The following is a 20,864-nucleotide window of genomic DNA, read 5'->3' as shown; positions in this document are numbered from 1 at the left end:
CGATTGTTTTCAGGGATGACTGATAACTATTCTTACATGAATCTCCTACTCTGTTAGCATCTTCGTATAAAATTGACTTGTTCTGAACTTCAACCTTTATATTTGAACAAACTCAATGAAACATTTAACGCACCATTGCAATATTTCGCGGATTTCATTGCAACACTTGGTTCAAAATGCTTATTATCCGTTTTCAAAATTAACTCAATGTGACAAACAGTGAACAAAAAACTTTGAGTTTTTGGATCAAGATATTTTTTTTTTGGGATATATTCTAGGACTTCTATGTATATAAGGTTATTGTTGTTCTCAAATCATATTTTGTTTTCAAAAGTAATACATATCGCATAATCTAGGATCAATTTAGTAACGATATCTCGCATAATTGATAGGAAATGGCCGTAAAATCCAACTGCCACAATATGCTTTGCGGAGAAAATTTGAATAAATCATTTCACACTAGCCACTAATTTGGACAGTTACTGCTATGGTTTGCGTTAAACTAGAAACGGTGTGTCCCAACATTTCGTCTTGAACGGAATTATAACAGCTGACTTAAGCGATCATAACCTAAATTATACGATGTATGGTCCTTTCTAAAACACCCGTGTAACAAAACATAAATGTAAGCAAACCCTTGTAACCAAGCAATACCTTCCGATGAATGGTAGTCCCTTCGAACCTATCGGGAAAGATTACAAACCAAAAGCACAAATAGTTTTCTGACTCTGTCAAACATCCTAATTTTCAGAAGTTCAATTAGAATTGTAACATAATGAATCCCGTCTAATATTTTTATGCCACTAAACCCAATTATTTTTTTTGGTAATATAATAAGTGCGAGAAAACATATTTCCAAACCACTAGGCCTCGTGTGAAACTATCTTAGATATAACTTTGTTAAAATCTTAAACAACTTTTCCGGATGATTTCAGATCAATTTTTAGTGGTCAACAAACTTGTAGACAATTAAATTTTCTATCAAATTCTCACTTTTAGTGTTGTTCGAATGTATAAAGCACCATCTAGGGACAGAAATATGAACTATCTCCAGTAGTAAAACTTATATTGTTACGAAAAAAACTTCAAAAAAAAAAGTTGCTCTGGACCCCCCGACGGATTATTTTGATCTTAGTTTCAAATGAAAGGGGAAAGCCCATTCTTTCATATTCCGAAGTTTCAGAGATGCTGAATTTTTTTGCATAAAATTGTTCTAATAAATACACCGTGTCCAATTATCAATGTCATTCACGTAAAAATTGTAGAGAAGGGGGCTTAAACAAGAACCTTGTGGGAGACCCATGTAACTTATTCTGAATGTTGCCAAATCGCCATATGAAAAATGCATGTGCTTTTCTGACAATAAGTTGTATAAATAATTATTTAACATTGGTGAAAGACCACATTGATGTAGTTTCTCTGAGAGAACATCAATGGAAACAGAGTCGAATGCTCCTTTTATGTCTAAGAACACAGACGCCATTTGTTCTTTTTTGGCGTAAGCTAGTTGGATTTCTGACGAAAGTAGCGCCAGACAATCATTCGTTCCCTTTCCGCTCCGAAAACCAAACTGGGTATCTGATAGCAAGCCGTTCGCCTCAACCCAATTGTCGAGACGTCGTAGGATAATTTTTTCCAACAATTTCCTGATGCAGGATAGAATTGCAATCGGTCGATAAGAGTTATGGTATGGTACACATTTCATCATCAGTACTTGGTGTACAGCTAAAACAAACGTCCACTGTGTCAGAGATTCGCTTAGCACAGCAAGGGTAAGACACACGGCACACCGTGCGCGAGTGGCATATTTTAGTCACATCAGCCATTTAGTCCTCGGCACGAAGAAACACTTCGACTTGAGGACTCCTGTTTTCAGTCGCCTCTTACGACATAAGAGCAGGAATCAATTCTTAGTTGAGATACTTCAACCCGTCAGATACCACACGACCTCTAGGCCAGTTTTATCCTGAGAAGGATACTAGACTGTTATCAACCTCCTAGTGAACCACATCCACTTTTCTGTCAGGCCATGAATGCTACACGAATTACCTGCACAGATTCGAGTATGTGGAGTCACCTCTCTGCCCAGGGTTCACAGACGTCGAGGAGACACCGGAGTACATGATTTTTGACTGCCCACGGTTCGGTTCAATGCACCGGAAGTGGATCGTCAATATGCCAGTATACCGGACCTCGTTAACCTACTGGGTTCCACCGCCGAGGACTAGAATGAATAGGTCGCGTGAAGTTCCAGCAATAGGTCGTGGTGGCGCCAGAGAAGCGGAAGCGCCGGACCGAGCTCAACATTCCAGTAGACCGTGAAAAAATTGTGAGCTAAATGGGCATCGGTATGGGGAGAAATTCTGCCGCCGAGGATCTCTCAGTCGGAACAACGAAAATCACCGCAGGGTACTAACTATCCGAGTAGATCGCGAAAAAACTGGAAGCTAAATGGTTTGAAGAAACTAAATGACTACCGGAAACAGCAGTTAAATGGCTCATTGAGATGGGAGCTAAACAGCTACAAGCACTACATGCCAGGCTTTTGAATCTTACTATAAAAACACTTTAACATACAGACATTTTCCTATATCGAAGAACCGAGTCGAATGATATATGACACTCGGCACTCCGGGTCTCGGTTGAAAAGCCACCCTAGTAACAATTGAGGATTTATGATAGTTTTACAGCCACTCATAAAACTTAGATTGCACTTGTAGCGTGCTATAAAACTTAAATTGTTACTTGGGCAAATTTCAGAGTAGTTGCATGACCTTTATACAATAAAGGCAAAAATGCACTGACGATTCCTGTACGTTCCATAGAGCCGCACGACTATCCGTTTTTAGTTCTCTGATGTGATGACATAATCCGCAACCAGATAAGGGGAAATGCGAAAAACGAAAACACTAGTGGAGTCCAGCATAGCACGCCAAATTATTTAGTTGTTGGAGGACGCAACCGGATCCTCAACTGAGCTACTAGGCACTATTCTATAGTTCTCCCTAAGGAAACAAATTTAGGTAAAACCCCATTTTTCTCAACTAAAGAGAAAATTAGGTAGAACCTTTTTTGTACGTTGAAAGATCAAAACCTATAACGTTTCGACTTTGTCTCATCAGAATTCGACACTAACTTAGTGCCAGAACTAAGGTAGCACTGAATCAACGCTAGCTCTAAAAACGGAGACACAATTTGTTTTCCTGAATAAACCTCTTGGTTTGCAAAGCCGAACAAAGTTTCGATTTCATTCATTCTCATCAGTTTAATAGGACTCCTTTTCTTGCGCGGTGACTACAAGTTTGTGCAGGTACACAAATTGTGTCCCAATTTTTGGAGCTAGCGTCAACTCTTTGCACTAAGTTAGTGTCGGATGCTGATGAGATGAAGTTGATAATATTTCAATGAATACACAATCATTTGCATACATGTTTATAGCATTAATTCGATAATTTTCACAAATTTTAAAAAGATTGTCTTATTAAAATTATAATAACATCCATGCTTTTCAATTATAAATGTTGGTCATTTTCTAAAGAAATTATATAAATACGGTAAAAATTACTACAGTTTTAAGATTCTCAGTAGTATATGAATAATTGTAATCAAAATTACCTGGAGTATCTTTCAGCGTTTCCCCTCTATGCTTTATTCCGAAGGAGTAGGCAGGTGCGTGATCCAGTTTTGATTTGTCCGGATCGTATGTACCGGGAGCTAAAAGAAACATACTTATTAAAACTTTACAAAAGACAGTGTAGATTGAAATATTTATCGTTAGTTGTAGAAATTGTAGAAATTATTAATTCATCGAAAAAAAGCCATTACCTGGTACATCGTTCACCTTCTCCCGATTGACCTTTATCCCAAACGGATACGCTGGACCGTGGTCAAGCTTGACCTTTTCCACCTCGTACGCCCCAGGAGCTGGCGTCACCTGCACTTTATCGATGTGTGGTCTTATACCGAAACTATAGGACGGCGCATTGTCCAGCTTAGTCGCATCCGGATTGTACGTTCCCGGTGCCGGTGTAACCTGAATCTTGTCAATGTTCGGCCGCACCCCAAATGTGTACGCAGGATTGTGAATCTTCAACTTCTCCGGTGAGTAGCTGCAGGGAGCTGGAGTTGGTTCGCTTTTATTAATATTGGGACGCACACCGAAGGAGTACGCGGGTGTATTATCCAACTTAACAGTTTCGGTCTTGTACGCACCCGGTCCGGGGATAGTGTCTTTCTTTTCAACGTTCGTTTTAACACCAAAACTGTACTGAGGAGTGTTATCTAGGTTACACTTCTCTGGGGAATACGATCCTGGCGCCGGAGTATTGTAATTTTTTCCTGTGTTTGTCTTGACGCCGAAAGTGTATGCGGGTGAGGTTTTGTCTAGTACTTTCTCCGAATCGTATGCACCAGGACCAGGTACAAGTGGCACCTTTGCTACATTCGTTTTAACTCCGAAACTATATGCTGGAGATGTTTTGTCTATATTTTTATCTGCATCGTATGCTCCTGGACCAGGTAGCGTGTTCGGTTTGTCCAGATTTGTCTTAACACCAAAGCTGTATGAAGGGGTGCTCTTATCAAGAACCTTATCTGCATCGTATGCCCCTGGTCCTGGAACAACGCTAGGTTTGTCTACATTAGTTCTAATGCCAAAACTGTATGATGGTGCACCGGTATCTGCAATCTTTTCCGAATCGTAGGCTCCGGGCCCAGGAAAATTATTCGGCTTCTCATGATTAGCTTTAACTCCGAAACTATATGCAGGAGTACTATTGTCTACTTTGTCGGCATCGTATGCACCTGGACCGGGCACAGTGTTCGGTTTCCCAACGTTGGTTCTGACCCCAAAACTGTAGGCAGCTCCAGTATCTAATTTATCCGTATCGTAAGCTCCGGGACCAGGAATATTATTCGGTTTATCGGCATTCCCCTTGATTCCGAAACTATACGATGGGGCATTTTTATCGTTAATGTTGTCTGAATCGTAAGCTCCCGGTCCCGGAACAACGTTCGGTCGTTCAACATTCGTTCTTAATCCAAAACTATAAGCTGGGCTCTTATCTACTACTTTATCCGAATCGTAAGCACCCGGACCAGGATGATCACTTTTCTTTTCGATATTCGTTCGCGCACCGAAACTGTAGGCCGGAGAGTTGCTATCGAAACTCTTATCGGCATCGTATGTCCCCGGTCCGGGAATGGCACTAGGTTTATCTAGATTATATCGTGCACCGAAACTATACGCAGGACTACTATCTACTTTGGCCTTTTCGGGAGAATATGCACCCGGTGCCGGGATGCCGTCCACTTTGTCGATTGTCGGTCTCATACCAAAACTATACTTCGGGGTTCCGTCCAATTTGGCCTTTTCCGGTGAGTACGCCCCTGGGGCTGGATTGCTATTCGGTTTATCCATGGCCGTTCGCTGACCAAAACTGTACGCGGGATTGTGCTCTAGGTTAACTTTCTCTACACCGTAAGCCGTGGGACCAGGCGTGTTGCTTGGCTTATCGTGATTTAGGCGCATGCCGAATGGATATGCGGGTGAATGATCGAGCGTCTTGGCCTTCTCGGGCTCGTACTGACAGGGTGCTGCAGAATAAAGGCGTTCGATGAGATGATCGGTATGGGGAATGTATGAAGAATTATATGGCAATGAAGATAGCTGGTGACATTACTTGCAAGTGCAGATTAAATAACAAACTTTTGACTGTTGAAAAGCTAAACGTTAAATACAAGCTACCCGTTCGTTTAAACTCACCCGGATTTGTATTTGGCTTGGTTAGATTAGGCCTAAGACCGAAGCTGTATGCCGGTGTGTTGTCTAGTTTCGCTTTCTCCGGTTCGTATGCTCCTGGTGCTGGCGTATCTTTTGGCCGTTCGATGATTGTTTTCAGTCCAAATGAAAAGGCAGGTTTCCGATCTAATGCCAGCATTGATTTCTCTGGCTGATATGTCCCTGGTGCTAAAACAAAGCGGTAAGCATGACAAAGATACCAAACAAAGTTACAACCTACCAGGTGTTTCCTCCGTTTTCTCCGGGATAACTTTGAGGCCGAAGCTAAACTTTGGTGATTTGTCATGCAATATTTTTTCCGGCGAATACGTGCCAGGAGCTGAAATGAAGTCAAATATGTTTACTGTGCTCTTATCGTGTTGTTAAGAAATGAAAACAAGTAAATACCTGGCGACTCGCTGCGGATTTTGATTTCCGGCCTTATTCCAAAGGAAAATTTGGGTGCGCTGTCTAGGACTACTTTTTCTGGCTTATAATCGCAAGGCGCTGTATATGGAAGAGGGATAGTTTGTAGTAGTTATACTGATGTAATACTTAAAGATGGGATTGTGGTATTTATCGTCTATCAACATACTATGTCTAATGGGAAAATATTAGTCAATATACTACAGAGCTACGATCTGAGAGAATCGAATGAAACATTCTTGCTCATTTTTGACAGGGTGACTGTACATTCCCCATTCATGATTAATATTTGAGTCAATAAACTGTTCTTTTCAATAATTACTTCTATTCAACAGTCGACTTGAGAGAATTTCAGATATCGTATTCAGAATTCAAGAGTATGGCGGAATTGATTAGAAATTGATACTGTACTCGCATTTAATTTTATTTTGGGGAAGTAGGGGAGATGACCCAATATTGGATGAACTACGCCAATGCCTAAGCAATTTAAAAATAAACTAACCCAAATTTACTTATATATGCTCTGCAATTGTAGGTATGTATATGAAAAAATTTCAATTCCGCAACTAAAAAAAACCGTAATGTGAATTAAACCTCTACTTTTTGCAAAATGTTAAAAAAGAAGGGCCGTAGGGCCCAATAGTTGGGATAGTGTTCCTATAATTGAATGGCTGGCGTCCAAAAAGGGCTAACCCCCATTTTGCATTTTTTACAGAAAATGGAAAAAACTTCCGCATTTCCAAATTAACATTGTTTTTATTGTAAAAATACATTATTTTATTAGTAGTTCATTGACCCATGTTGTCTAGAATTACATGTACTACTTTTCAATTCAAGAGCAGTTTCGTAATTTGGGGGTCTAACCCCGAGGGTTCCTAGAGTCCAAAAGGGGCTAACGCACAATTCACACATCCTTTCCTTATCTTTCGTTTTAGAGTTATAGTATCTTTGGCAAAGTTGTTGTGTAGCATCTAGCGCTTCATTTCATCATTTCATATTAGTTCGGAATTCAGTCGCTTGGGCGGCGGTATTATCAACTTTTTAATGGAACGAGATAGAAAAATGGTGTCTACAGCAAAGTTATATATCAGGTAATTATAAGTTTATCTTCCGAAGACACCAACTTTGTAGGTCCTACAGGTTTTGAAATATCGCGCATTTTTGAAAACATAACCTGTAAGTAAATGTTTTAACTAAAACCTTCTCTATCTCAAAACGTACCGGACCTACAAAGTTTGCATTTTCAGAAGATATGTTTAAAATGATAGCACCTACAACTTTCTAGAAGACACCACGTTTCTATCTAGCTTCATTAAAAAGTTGATAACAGCGCCGCCCTAGCGACTGAATTCCGAACTAGTGTGATTCAACCAAATAAAGCACTAAGTGCCATACAGCAACTCTTTCGAAGACACCATAACTCTATAACGAAAGATAATAATTAATTTAACGTTTTTTTAACTTTCCGACCACAATGTACCGTTACTCTCTTAATCCCCTATTGCTCGGTGAATTTTCAATGTAGAGACATGACACCTTCACTGAAGTTTTCAAAAAAATATGCTCAATAATATACATTTGTGCCAGAAATATATATTAATTAGAAAATAGCCATACATAGCAAGTGTAAGAGCGTCCCTTACCTTCAGGATCGAATGTGTGGGCCGAAACGTTAACGTACAATGCAATCCAACTAAAACAGTATTATATCGAGTTCGCCGAAATGTGAGCTAAAACACAAAATTATTAAATGGCAGTACACGTGGATTACTTAGAACAATAAAAAAATGCAAAAATGTCGATTTCGGAAAAAAGGGTTAGCCTCTTTTGGGCGCCAGCCTTTCAGTTATAAGTGAATGTTCCTATAGTTGTAATATCTGCTTTCGCTTATCCACATATGATATTTCGTTCCATTTTAACAAATATGATGTTTCGACATTAAACATTATCAAATTCCAATTTAGTTTTTTGGTTTAATAGTTATGTGTCCGACAGGGTACCAGGGTACCTTTTCATATTTCAATCCATGAAATTCCAGTGTTCTTCTCCGAGCTAGGGATTGGTATTTAGTAATATCTTAAAAAATCACTAAACTTAGCTTTTAAGGGAATACATTTGATGAAGTGAGAAACGGGGGCTTGAGGAAGGGTTTCTAGATTTGTTTACCACGTATCAGCCGGACAAGGGTAACCGGGCACCCACAAAACTGGCATGTTCATAACTGCGACATTTTCTGGACACTTTTAGATGTTTTAAATTCACGAACCCAACTAGAAAAGACTCTGTGAAAATAAGCCGGATGAATTCTTCTGGTTCCCGGGAATTCCAATTTTTCGGAGGAATGGTTCCGACATTGGGATACCATTTGTGAATTTCAATGGAATACTGGCAATTGGAATTGCCTCAGAGAACTCCAGAGGGTCCTGGAATCATATGGTAATTTGAACCCGAAACGGACATTCTCGTGAGGCTGTGGGTGGCCGTTCCGAAGCGGAATTGTCATATGGTCCCGTAACGATGAACAACAGATTTCTAAAACAATTGCAACAATTTTGATACGCATTTTGCCACCATTCAATTGAAATTCATAACTAGTTTCCCGATACCGGAACATAACTCCGAAAATCCGAATTCCAGGGAACCATATGAATTCAACAGCTTCATTTTCACAGAGTCCGAAAAATGATGAGATTCTAAACCCAATACACGAAAAAGTGTCCAAATCAGCTAAAAACGCCATAGTAATGAACATTTTAATTGGAGGATGCCCGAGTAACCACCGTACTCTAATTGCCCCCACTTTTGGTACGTCAGTGCAACTTAAGACTTTCTTACGTATTGTCAACAACAACGAACACGCTTTTGAATAAATCAACTTTTGTTTTTTGGTAACTTGCATTTTGTTTTGATTGTTACCTCTGAACCTTCCCGAAACCACTTCAGATTATTCGGCCTGCCGCTGTTCGATGGATCAAACTTAGCTGCGTGGTAATTTCGCATGCTGATACTCCTGGAAGCATGTGGAGTGCATGCAGACGTCTGCAGCGCAAGAACTTTATTTAATAGGCACAAATGCGTTAGCTTAGCGGTGCCAAATTCTTTTTCAAACAAATAAATAAATAAAACTAAGAGGTCACAATGAACAAATATTTTTTTAATATTGAGAGGAACATTTTTGCGCTGTAATTTGTTCTCGGTATCGAAGGTAGAAAAAGCAGGGATGAAGGTAGTGTTTGGAAAGGCGTAGATCTATCGGGATACCGAAATCGTCGCTGTGGGAAAATCGGAAGTCAAATACATCGAATGTTAGAGTTTTCGGTTGTAATTGTTGATAATACCGTAAGAAAACTCCAAGTATTTCTGTAGGTAGGTTTGAGATAACTTTATTTGATTCTTGTTCGTCAAGTTATATAATGCTAACATAGTTCGATATCGATTGATATTTCATGCACTGTTTATCACAGTCCCTTATTGACTACCATACTCTGTCATACCCTCTGCCTATAGTAAACAACACATCCATGCGCGGCGTCCATATGCAAAAGCTCAAGTTACCCACTTGAAGCTTTTGTCACATGACGTTCTGTCAGATGACATCTCAGAGCTTTTTATAGCACGTTCCGTATGACAGTTCTTACTGTCAACTGCCGTTCCGTGAATGGCAAATTGTTTATAGGGTAGATGTGCCCTTATTCATCTCATTAGTCAGTATGTCACACTATTTTGTTGATAACTCGACTTAGAGTTACTAAATTGCGCTTAAATAGGTATCATTATCTTTGCTACGTTCCTAAGACGCAGTACAGTTAAAATTTTTGCCTGGAAAATGTGGAATGCTCCCGTTTGAGCGAAGCGAAAAGTCGAGTACAACGTACCCTTATTCATCCTACCATTTGAGACAATGCGTTGAATAGAGATAGAAGATACTGCTCTAACTAACGTGTTTAAATGGATGAGATGAATAGAGGAGCTAAGATGAATTAGGGAGCAGTAACCCTACACAAAGAATATTTCGTACGTATATCACTGCGAAATATTCTTTTTCAACAGTAATGTTTTTGTCCATGTTCCGGATGAATTGAGACGAAAGCTAGATTCGCAGAGCTGGAAGGGCATTTTGCTGGGATACAGTCCTAACGGATATCGAGTTTTGAACTCCATTGAAAACCAAATTGTGGTATCGCGTGATGTGGATTTCGTTGAGGATAAATGTTCCGTCGAGGGCAAGGGCCATACCAGGAATCAAACTGCTCGAGTTTTTGCAAACGATGATGAAGATGACATTAGTGTTAAGACAGAAGATTCTGAAAAAAGTGTATCTGACGAAAGATTCGAAAGTTTCTAGGAAGATGCGGGATCCGGGTATTGAGGCAGATTCTGAAGATGGCAGACCACAACGTAATCGGATGGTTCCTGCAAGGTTTAAAGACTTCGAGATGGAATATGCTAGCTTCGCCTTGAGCGCTGTAAATTATGTTGATGAGATTCCAAACACGATCGACGAGTTGCAGAAACGTGACGACTGGAAAGAATGGGAAGCAGCTATAGATGATGAACTGAACTCTCTCGGACGGAATAATACCTGGACGCATGTTAAGAAGTGACGCAAGTTATTTCGAGTGAAGCGTGACGGCTCGGAAAAGCTGAAATACAAAGCTAGACGCATACCGGCTTGAACCTTCGTTCGAACCCGTCTCAAGTCTTGATAGCTCCTGGTTTACCTAGAGTTTTTCAACAGCAACAGTCTTTCTCGAGTCTTTCTCCTATATTTTTTCGACAATTGATCTTTCTCAAGACTACCTACTTCTTCTACACAATCAGTCTTTTTCAAAACTAAAACATTTTTCAAGAACAATTCAACCTAAAGAAATATTTAATACTTCCAACATGCCCTCTCGCTGAAGGCATTTTTCCTATCGCCTGGAAAGAAGCTGCTATCGTTCCCATCCATAAGGCTGGAAATATTCACAACGTCGAAAATTACAGGGTTATCTCATTTTTTTTTATTTCGATTATAGAGGTTTTAACCTTAAGGTGCACTGCGTAAAAGGCAATCGATTTACCAACTACGCTACGCCCACCCCCGGTTATCTCATTATTAAACTGTCTCTGCAAAGTTCTCGAAAAGCTGGTCTACAACATCACGTATGCAGCTGCATCCCACATTATCTCGGAGTATCAACACGGGTCTGTCACAAAACGAGCAACGACTTCTAACCTGATAGCTTACACTTCTAAGTTGTTTCCCGCCGTCGAGAAGCGTCATCAGGTGGACGCAATTTACGTCGATTTCTCAAAAGATTTCGACAAAGTACCGCACAACATCGCAATCCTGAAATTAAAGCGTTTGGGATTTCCCACCTGGCTGACTAACTGGTTGCAGTCGTATCTTTCCGATCGCTCGGCATTCGTGAGTATAAAAAACACGCGCTCAAGCACATTCAGAACACCCACAGGTGTCCCGCAAGGCAGTCATCTGGGTCCGCTTATTTATATTCTGTTTATTAACGATATCTGTAATCGGATCAAGTTTGGGAAATTGCTATACGCGGACGATCTCAAAATCTTCCGAACTATCGCTTCTGCACTTGACGCCGTAGTGCTTTAAGAAGATATCTGTACTATTCAAGAATGGCGCACGCTTAACGCAATGGAAGTCAACGTTAATTAATGGAAAGTAATCAGTTTCGGACGCTTGCTTACTCCAGGACGTTATGAATACAGCCTAAAAGGAAGAATATTTGAAAGCGTCGACTCGATCCGTGACTTGGGAGTGTTCTTCGATAGGAAGTTGAGCTTTTCCGACCATATCACCGCGACAACTGCTAAGGCTTTCGGAATGCTGGGCTTCTTAAAGCGGAACACGGCGGACTTCGATGATTTCTACGCACTAAAATCACTTTACTGTGCCTGATCAGAAGCGTTCTGGAGTATGCTGTGCAAGTGTGGGCACCATACCATGCCGTTCAAATTGACCGACTAGAACGTGTACAAAGATGTTTTGTGCGATTCGCCCTCAGAAAACTCCCATGGAATGATCCAGTTGTGTTGCCTCCTTATGCCGATAGATGTATGCAGGGCCGGCGGAAAGCGTGGGTAGTATGGGTAGTACTACCCACTCGAAAATAACCGAGTGGGTAATTACCTACTCGAAATTTTGAACCATTTCAAAAAAATTAGATGTGCAACGCATGTATCTGGCACTACACACATTTGAAAACATCGATGTACCACAATTCCATTTGCATAAACGAACGTGGCTTAATGTGAATGTAATGTAAGCGTGTGCATTGTGAAAAGAGAAAAAATCATTACTAATGGACCCCTCACCGTGTGCTTTATACCCAGTCGGGTATAAAGTGTTTCGCCGCTCCTGGATGTATGCTACTCGGTCTGCAGACTCTGGCGACTCGCCGTATCTTCATGCAAAGAGTTTTTGTTTTCGACTTGCTGTCAGGTAATATCGACAGTCGCGATCTTCTCTCGGGCGTTAATTTGTATGCGCCTCCTCGTGTTCTTCGTAACCCCACTCTGTTGTGGATCCCTAGACACCGTACTTCATATGGACAAAATAATCCACCGGAAAGATGTTGCCGCAGATTTAACGAGGCTTCTTGTATGATTTTAACATTTTCAAGCACTCCAGTATCTTACAGAGAAGTTATATAAATTTTATTCATATGATTTCAAGATAGATAGACCATTCAAGGCTGCCTTGACAAGTCTACCACAAGGTCAAAGTTTGGATGAAATATCCAACGAATTGAAAAATTTACTTGACTTTTCTCCTTCACAAGTCATTCTTATAAACAGAAAGGCTAGCGGCGATAACACGTCAGTACGCTCTGGAATTATCCAGGAGCTTTATTTAATTCATTTTAACCGTACTGAGGTTAATAATTTGAAAGTATTAGAAAAAGCACGTTTTAAGTTCCATGTGCGAGTAAAGTGGGAACATTATAGACGATTTGGGGCAGAATTCAAAATCTGATTCAGTGTCGTAGATGCCAATGCTTTGGGCACGGCACAAAAATTGTCATTTGGATTCCAAATGTACGATCTGTGGTGATAAACGAAAGCACACGAAAGATACTTGTCTGGTAAAAAAATCATAAAAAGTTTCAAATGCGCTTATTGTAGCGAAAATCATAAATCGAATTTCAGGGGTTGTCCTATTCGAGAAAAAAATATAAATTCTCGTTCTAGACAACAATAACAACATATAAAAAATGTACCTACTTCTTCAGGTACACTTCAAGAAAACACGTCCAAACGTGTTAATCCGATTCAAAATAGGTAAACAACTTCTTCTACCTCTGTCACACCATCCTACAATGGTGTTTCATCTCATGCTTCAGTGGCAGGTAACAAGGCCAAAATAACGGCTACCGTTGCCACGCCTACAAACTCGTTTGCACCCAACGCTTCCTTTAGTCCAATGGATCTAGGTAGCGTAACGGAAGAAAAACTAAAATACTTGCAAGACTCTATGTTACCTATGATGATTGTTCGAGGTCCTAACAGTGCTCTTGTATCTACTGCTCGTACCTGTTACTGGTTGCAAACAACTTGGGTAAAGCGCCTATTTTCAACCTATTAAGGAGAGTACTTAATTGCTCGGTCTACAATAGATGGAAATGCCATCTACAGCTTTGCTTCGTTCGAACCAATCTAATAACACAAATGTCCTGAAAGCGATTTAATGCTCGTGCTTGAGCGCAACGAAAACTCGAATAGAAAAAAAAATATCTGCACCAGGAGGCGTTATGCAGGCGTTATTGAAGAGAAAATGAACCTTATTATAAAACATATGATTTTTGTTTATGGTCGTGTTTTCGTAAAGTGAAAACGTGATTGTTCCAGAATTCATGATACTTTGTTCGCGAAATCGGGGATAAAATTTTCCATGAGAAGATAATGAAAAGATAATGAGCTCAGTTTGTCATTTTTGTAGGAAGCGTCACTTCAGCTTCTATTAATGTGTTTAACGATCAATCACGTTTCCACTTTTAAATATTTCGAGGTCCTTCATCACGCTGGAGAGAATTCAGTATCGTTGTTTGCGTGTTGCTTTGGATTGCACGCATTCGACCCATACGATGAATCTCGAAGTGCTGGTGGAATAGATTCGTGGATTTCCGGATTACGTACCCTCATTAGTGATTTCTCTTTTATAATAAATTCAATGAAGTCGACTGTGATAAAATGTGCTACACTGACGGATCAAATCTAGACGTGTCCACTGGCTTCGGTACCTTCAATGAAAATGCTACCAAATTATTCAAGCTCAATGTTTCTGCTACAGTTTACTTCGCAATATTAGCTACTATTCAGTATACCATTGGGATTAGGGTTCGCAGTACCGACCCTTTTTGGCGAGAACCGGTTCTGCGGTACTGGAGCCCTCAATACCGGTAGTACCGGTAAAGTACCGGTACTCGAATATTTTTTTAAAAAATTCGAAAAATTCTTCAAACTGAAATTGAATGCTCAAACTGATGATCTTATTCTCAGATGATTGATTCGTGCTGATCAAAAACATGTTTATTGTTTTTAATTGCTTCGGAATGGCAAGACTTGTTTACTAGAAGATATTTTTTCATATAGGGCTCCTTCTTTTATTTCGAAATATGGGCCACTTTGAAATCAATAAATGCTAAGTGGTGCGACTTTCGTCGATTTGAACAGATGGTAAATGTATGGAATCCTATTAACAACAGTAAAGCGAGAATGGCAGTAAATCCGAGCAGGTTAATCGCATTTCCTCTCTTGCATTTCTCAAAATTGTTTCCGACCTTTATGTCGTTTGCCTACTATTCTCTAATGCATATCAAGGCTCCTTGCTTTCCTGTAAACTATGGAGTTTTGCTGAATTTACCGATCACCAATAATTACAAATCGCCCCATTTGAAGCACTTCACCAAGTCTAAAACTGTTAGCTACTAAATCGCTGTTCGTTCTTTTATAAAGGTTCAAGACCAAACCAAATACAGACATGACTTAGACTATAGTCTTATTACGCGACAACCAGTGAATAATGGAAACCAATCAGAATATCGCTAATAAAACTTTAACTTCTAGAATTATTATGATGATGACCCCACCTCATTCTCACACAAAGGTGTTATCTCAACGATTTAGCTAGAAGGCAAATTAATATAATTAAAAGTTATCTTGCAGACCGATATTTTGAAACAGATTCCCCTGCAGAGTTAACATATTTGTCATGAAAAATTGTATAGTACCGAAAATACCGGTACTGGCTTTTGTTCAGTACCGGTATTACGGTACCACAAATGGGTCGGTATTCCCGGGATTTTCGGTACCGGTATTACCGGTACCACAACCCTAATTGGGATCATTTACACTTTGTCCACAGATCACTACTTCAACATTTCGGACAGCCATAGTTCCATTGAGGACGCTCAACAGTTGCAACATCTCGTGAAGCAATAGGGAATATGGACCATGTCTATATTCCATTAGCCTTAGTTTAGAGGAATGGACGAGAGTTGGAATTTAATTCGTGTAATTTTCCAGCTCATGTCCAACCACTACACGTTGGATGCGCATTAGCGACAGGCTTGCAAAGAGTAATCTGCGCTTATGGCGAAAGCTATCACGACATCGCGCACGTTGTCTGGGTATGTGGATATTGTGACGTCAGGACTTAGTTAAGGAATTTACTTCGGGCCCTTGGTACACCACCCAATGTTGCAGTTTGGTATATCCCGGCAAGGGGCGATCATCCCTATATATTCCTCATCTGCCTTGTTCTAAACTGGATAAATATTCGAATTCTATAATCTATTTTTAGCGCGTTACTACTGGGCCGTCTCCATCCTCACCAGGCTTGCAACATTTCAATTTTAAGTGAGAGCGACATGAAGACTGACCTCTTTTGAAAAATCTCCTGCGGGTTCAAAGACAACTACTTGTCGAAACGTTTGATAAGGTTCTGGTAGTCAGAAGCTGTAATCGATTTTGTTGAACTTTATCATAAAGTTGTAAGTTTTGTTCTTCTTTCCCATATTCGCATTCATTATATGGATCAGGCAAAACCCCCTTTTTTCTTTCTATTATCTTTTTTTTTATTTCAATTATAGAGGTTTTAACCTTAAGGTCATTCGCCTCTTCGGGTTAGAAAAATCTCTTAGGAAAAATTTCTAACCCTATGTGCGGGGTCGGGACTCGAACCCAGGTGCGCTGCGTACAAGGCAATCGATTTACCAATACGCTACGCCCACTCCCCCGTTCTTTCTTTCTATTATCATTATGTTGAGTAGCTAGACAAGTTGAGGCATTTTACTATTTCACAAAAAGAATCTCTGCCCTAAAGCACATAAGAAATATATTATTCACGATTCCCCATAAAGTTTGCTCGAACGGAATGTCCATCCGGTCCGAATGAAACAAACCACACCGACCCGAAAGGGCTGCTTATCATTCCTAAGAGTCGGTGTGCTTGGTCGAGTTAAATAATCATAAAAACTAGTCCTGAATAATTAACTATCTCTTAGGTGCCAGTCCTACACTCATTACACGAACTAACTCATACCCAAGGTCAAGAGAGTCGACAACTAGCAGGATCCACATGTCCCCCACCCAATCGAATTAATATATCCACTTGTAAGTAAGGGCACACGTTTACCAACCAGCCATGAAGACGTCCGAATCAATGAGACTGGAACAAGCCAGTCGAAGGCCACAGGCCCCGTGCCATACCGAATAGTACCTGAACTGTTTTAGCTGGAATTGTAATATATGTTTAGTGCTACTTACAGATTTCATTTCAGTGGTAGTAAGTGTCTCATTTTCTTTTTTTTCAACTTCTTAACAATTGCCCTTAGTAGAACCACTATTGGGTAATCCCTCGCTCGTTTGGTAATTTTGTAATTACAGCATGAATATAAATATTCAATTCTGTTCTATACCACACGCCGGTTGTGTCCATAACGTTATAACAACTATTTTTCAAGCAGTAAGTTATATATCAGTACAAAATCTATTTCCGAGAAAACGCTTCTCAATCGCCAACATCGTTACACTTAAGATTTAGCTGAGACTATACAAATTAGTCTGGAGTTGAGTTTAATCCTTTGGCTTTGAAAAATATCAAACCCAATTAATTTTACCATTGTCAGCCTGCATATATTCTAAAAAAACGTAGTTTCGTTCAACCCAGATCGTAGCTGTATCCACCCTACAAACGAAAAAAGTAATCTAATCACTATGACTACCTACTTCAACGATTACAACTACAGTGTACTAACAAAACTAACGAAAGCACGTGCAAAACTCATAAATGAATACGTTTCACCTGTTGCTTCAACAAAATTCTCGTGCTTGTTTATTTATGTTTCATGCTAAAAAGAATACCGCAAGCAAATCCAGTGTGTCTAGTTCTCAATTTTCGCGTCTCGAAATCGAGAAACAACCCCACTTATTTGTAGGTTATTTTATAGCTGTGTTAGTGACTTTAAGTTATGAATTTGATGTAATGTAATTTTCACATATTGAATAATTGAACATTAAAATGCAAATGTGATGAGGCTGTGTTAGAAATCCCCTAGAATGTACCCCCAATAAAGATACCTGGAGTTTCGCTCGTCGATTTGGGTGGCTTCTTCACACCAAAAGTGTACCGCGGAGCCGCTTTGACCAACATTCGGTCTGCCTTCTCTACGTTGTACTCGCCGGGTGCCGGTGTGAGGTACTTGGGAATCTCCTTCGGTCGACTCTGCAGGCAGTAGGCCGGTGGAGTGTCTTTGCCCTTGCAGCCAAGACCGGTGATGTTGTACAGAGGGCCCGGGCTGAATGATTCCGTCTTGGGTCGGTGACGTTGTCCGAAGCTGAACGCCGGTGCGGCCGCCCGCTTCGAATCGACCACTTTGGTACCTAAAATGGAAGTTGGGGATTAGACTTGTTGGAATGGGGGAGGGAGGGGGTGGTGAAGAATCACGCGAGATGAAGTCGTTTGTCTGCTTAGAAAAAGTTGCTGTTATTGAAGATCACAGATAAATATTGGCCCGAGACGGCTTGGTTCGTGTGGGTGTCCACGGATGGTTATAAATATTTATTAAATCAGACCGGAGCAGGAAATTATCGGTGTCCGATTGGGTGTGCGCTAGCTCTCGATGTGTCGCATTATCGCCAAGTAAGGTAGCGATCGCACGGTTTTAGTCTAAATAAATAGATGATGGATCAATAACATATTATTCACCTTTGAATGACTCACTCATCATTAAACATAAGAAAATCATGTTTCTAGGGTTGCTCAGTAATGAAATTTAAGATATTGTAATACAATAACCCCGTGTAGCCACTTATAAACAATATAATTTGCAACCTACAACATCAATTGTCTTTTCCTAAAACACTGCCAATCTATTCCATTAGAATATGTCTCTCCATTTTAGAATTTAAGTACAAAATCATCCTCTACTTCTGCGAATTCAATTGATCGATTTACCTTACAAGGAGACACTTCAAGTGCTTTCATCCCACGCGTCTACAATATGTGCCCCTGTGTCTGCTAGCTAGCTAATGTACTATTGCTATACCTAGATATTACCAGCTGAGACCAAAAATTTGACTCACCTAGAAGCTGTGGCAGCAAGTACTGGGGGCCCGGACCACGATGCTCGGCCGCTATGGGGCCACGCCGTTTAGTGGGTGTCCAGGGACGCTGTTCGAATCCTCCCATCACGCGGTATGCTTCTTTGTACTTCTTCCGGACTACGGTGGTGCTTTTCCGGCGGCTCACCGACGAGGAGATCGAGGTCGAGCGGCCGCTCTTGGTGGTGCTGGTGGTGGTGGTGGTGGTCAGGACAACCTATGCAGTCGAATGTCGTTGAGCCGGTGGAGGGGCATGAGGTGGGAGAAGAGCAAACAACGGAGATTATTAGCGTGCGTGAGCTTTTGCGAATACACGCGAAACCATTAGCGTGGGTTTAAATTTGATTGCATTTACCATTTCGAAACGAACGATTTAAGATTTTTGTTCAAATAACTGTACAACTCAGGCTAAAACAATAAACTGAAATCGAGAAGAAAATAAAACAAAATGTCAACTATAAACATCTGTTTGGATAAGAATGATTTGCAACGATTCCGTTTGAAGTGCTGAACGGTGCGGGTGACTTTGATCTTTTTAGTATGTTATATGTTTTGTTGGGAAATGTGAAACTGCGTAGAATTTTTAGCATTTTTATGGCATATAGCAGTGTTAAACTTTCTGTGAATGTTTGTTAACGCATCTTGAAATTTTCCAGTTAACATGGCAAAATGTTCGATAGTCTCAATCCAACGTGAAGAAAGAATTTGCGCTGTCGAAGAGGAGTCAAGTGCAGAGCAACCATTTTTACAGGTTTTTCTGTATTATAAAGATTTTTTAAGCTCAGATACAGAATACAGATTTAGCACAGATTAGCACAGATATCAATCGGAAATACATTTGTTATTATGACAATACAGATTTTTAACAAAATCATTTGGCAGCTCTGGTCAAGCGTACAACGAAACTCAGGTTTGGGGTTTCTGAATCCGAAGCTCTTAACCAATGGAATCGGGTTTGTTTTTGGTTCTGGAATGATGAGACTAAAGCATTGCCTTCCGTCCTGATGGTCAAGTGTCGAATCCTATATGGTTGAAAGTGTTATATTAAATTGTGACCAAATTGAATTCGTCAGGACCTCTTTCTCCGCAATAAGAGACAAGGATTTGATACTTTCGAAAAGTAATTGGATTTAAATTCTCCTAAAACTTGTTTAAGGAGGCCAACATTGCATCTCTTCTAACTAAATAGTTTAGTACTGCATTATTTCTATACAGAGATATTTGGAACATTGTTGAGTTAACGAAGCCTGAAACTCTGGCGAAGAGACCAAACAGCCTAGTTCAATGCTTCAGATACAATAAGAGGAAGTCAAACAATTTGAGTATATTTCGACAGCCAGCAGCAGTAGTGTTTGATGAAAAAGAATCAATTACAAGGTAAAGGTAGTCGAAGACAATAGGTTTTATCTAAGAGGCGAAAGACCTTAAGGTTAAAACCTCTATAATAGGAATAAAAAATAGGTTTTATCTGTTTTCATTAACATTTTTGCGGATCCAATTTGACTAATTGCAATAGCTCCAATTCTACGGATAATACTTATAGCTGAATAGCTAAAGTTCAAAAGGGGGTAAACCACATTTGTTTCGAAATTGACTTTTTTGTCTTTCTTATATTGTTCCGAGTAATCCATGTACCATTCGTACCGTGAATCTCAGACAGTTCGAGTGTTTTTTTAATCTCGATGCGGTGTGTGATTATACGCTTTGTATCGGATTCGCTTTGTGTTTTATATTTCAAGACCAGATTCCTCAGCCTTTTGCTCGCGCAGTGAGGATTAAACAATATCAAGCTATATAAGCTGGAATTGTGCATCATAGAAAACAAAAATAAATGATAAGTGATTTTTCACACATGTACTACTTTTTCCCGTCAGCGCGTGTGCTGACCCCGTGCGTTGACGGTGTCGATGGCTCCCTTCTGGACGGCTGGTCAAATTGACTCCCAAGGCTCCCCCCCCCCCCGACCCAAGCAATATCGACCTTGCTCTCGACCGGTACCTTTGTGGTCTTCTTTCGGCCCAAAACAAAATCGCTGAACAAA

The 20,864-nt window shown here is 40.2% G+C and overlaps 1 protein-coding gene across 4 annotated transcripts in view; it reads right to left on the bottom strand.

The window, feature by feature from the left end:
• LOC131678815 (uncharacterized) overlaps window positions 1–20,864 on the bottom strand; it is a 90,172-nt gene that overhangs the window by 23,317 nt on the left and 45,991 nt on the right. For 3 of the 4 annotated variants that reach the window (XR_009303740.1, XM_058959163.1, XM_058959162.1), the window contains exons 2-9: window positions 19,179–19,244; window positions 18,806–19,040; window positions 17,801–18,103; window positions 6,188–6,286; window positions 6,021–6,119; window positions 5,765–5,968; window positions 3,826–5,595; window positions 3,616–3,714 (exon numbers count right to left, since the gene is read on the bottom strand). Coding sequence is in view for 2 of the 4 variants with exons in the window: in XM_058959163.1 (XP_058815146.1) it covers window positions 3,616–3,714; window positions 3,826–5,595; window positions 5,765–5,968; window positions 6,021–6,119; window positions 6,188–6,286; window positions 17,801–18,103; window positions 18,806–19,040; window positions 19,179–19,181 (2,812 nt within the window). In the remaining 2 variants the exon portion in view is untranslated. The remainder of the gene's footprint in view (window positions 1–3,615; window positions 3,715–3,825; window positions 5,596–5,764; window positions 5,969–6,020; window positions 6,120–6,187; window positions 6,287–17,800; window positions 18,104–18,805; window positions 19,041–19,178; window positions 19,245–20,864) is intronic. The other variant, XR_009303741.1, reaches the window with a different exon arrangement.

Source organism: Topomyia yanbarensis, chromosome 2 (genome assembly GCF_030247195.1).
Source record: "Topomyia yanbarensis strain Yona2022 chromosome 2, ASM3024719v1, whole genome shotgun sequence".
Classification (NCBI taxonomy): Eukaryota; Metazoa; Arthropoda; class Insecta; order Diptera; family Culicidae; genus Topomyia; species Topomyia yanbarensis.
This window is presented reverse-complemented; position numbering and strand designations above follow the sequence as displayed.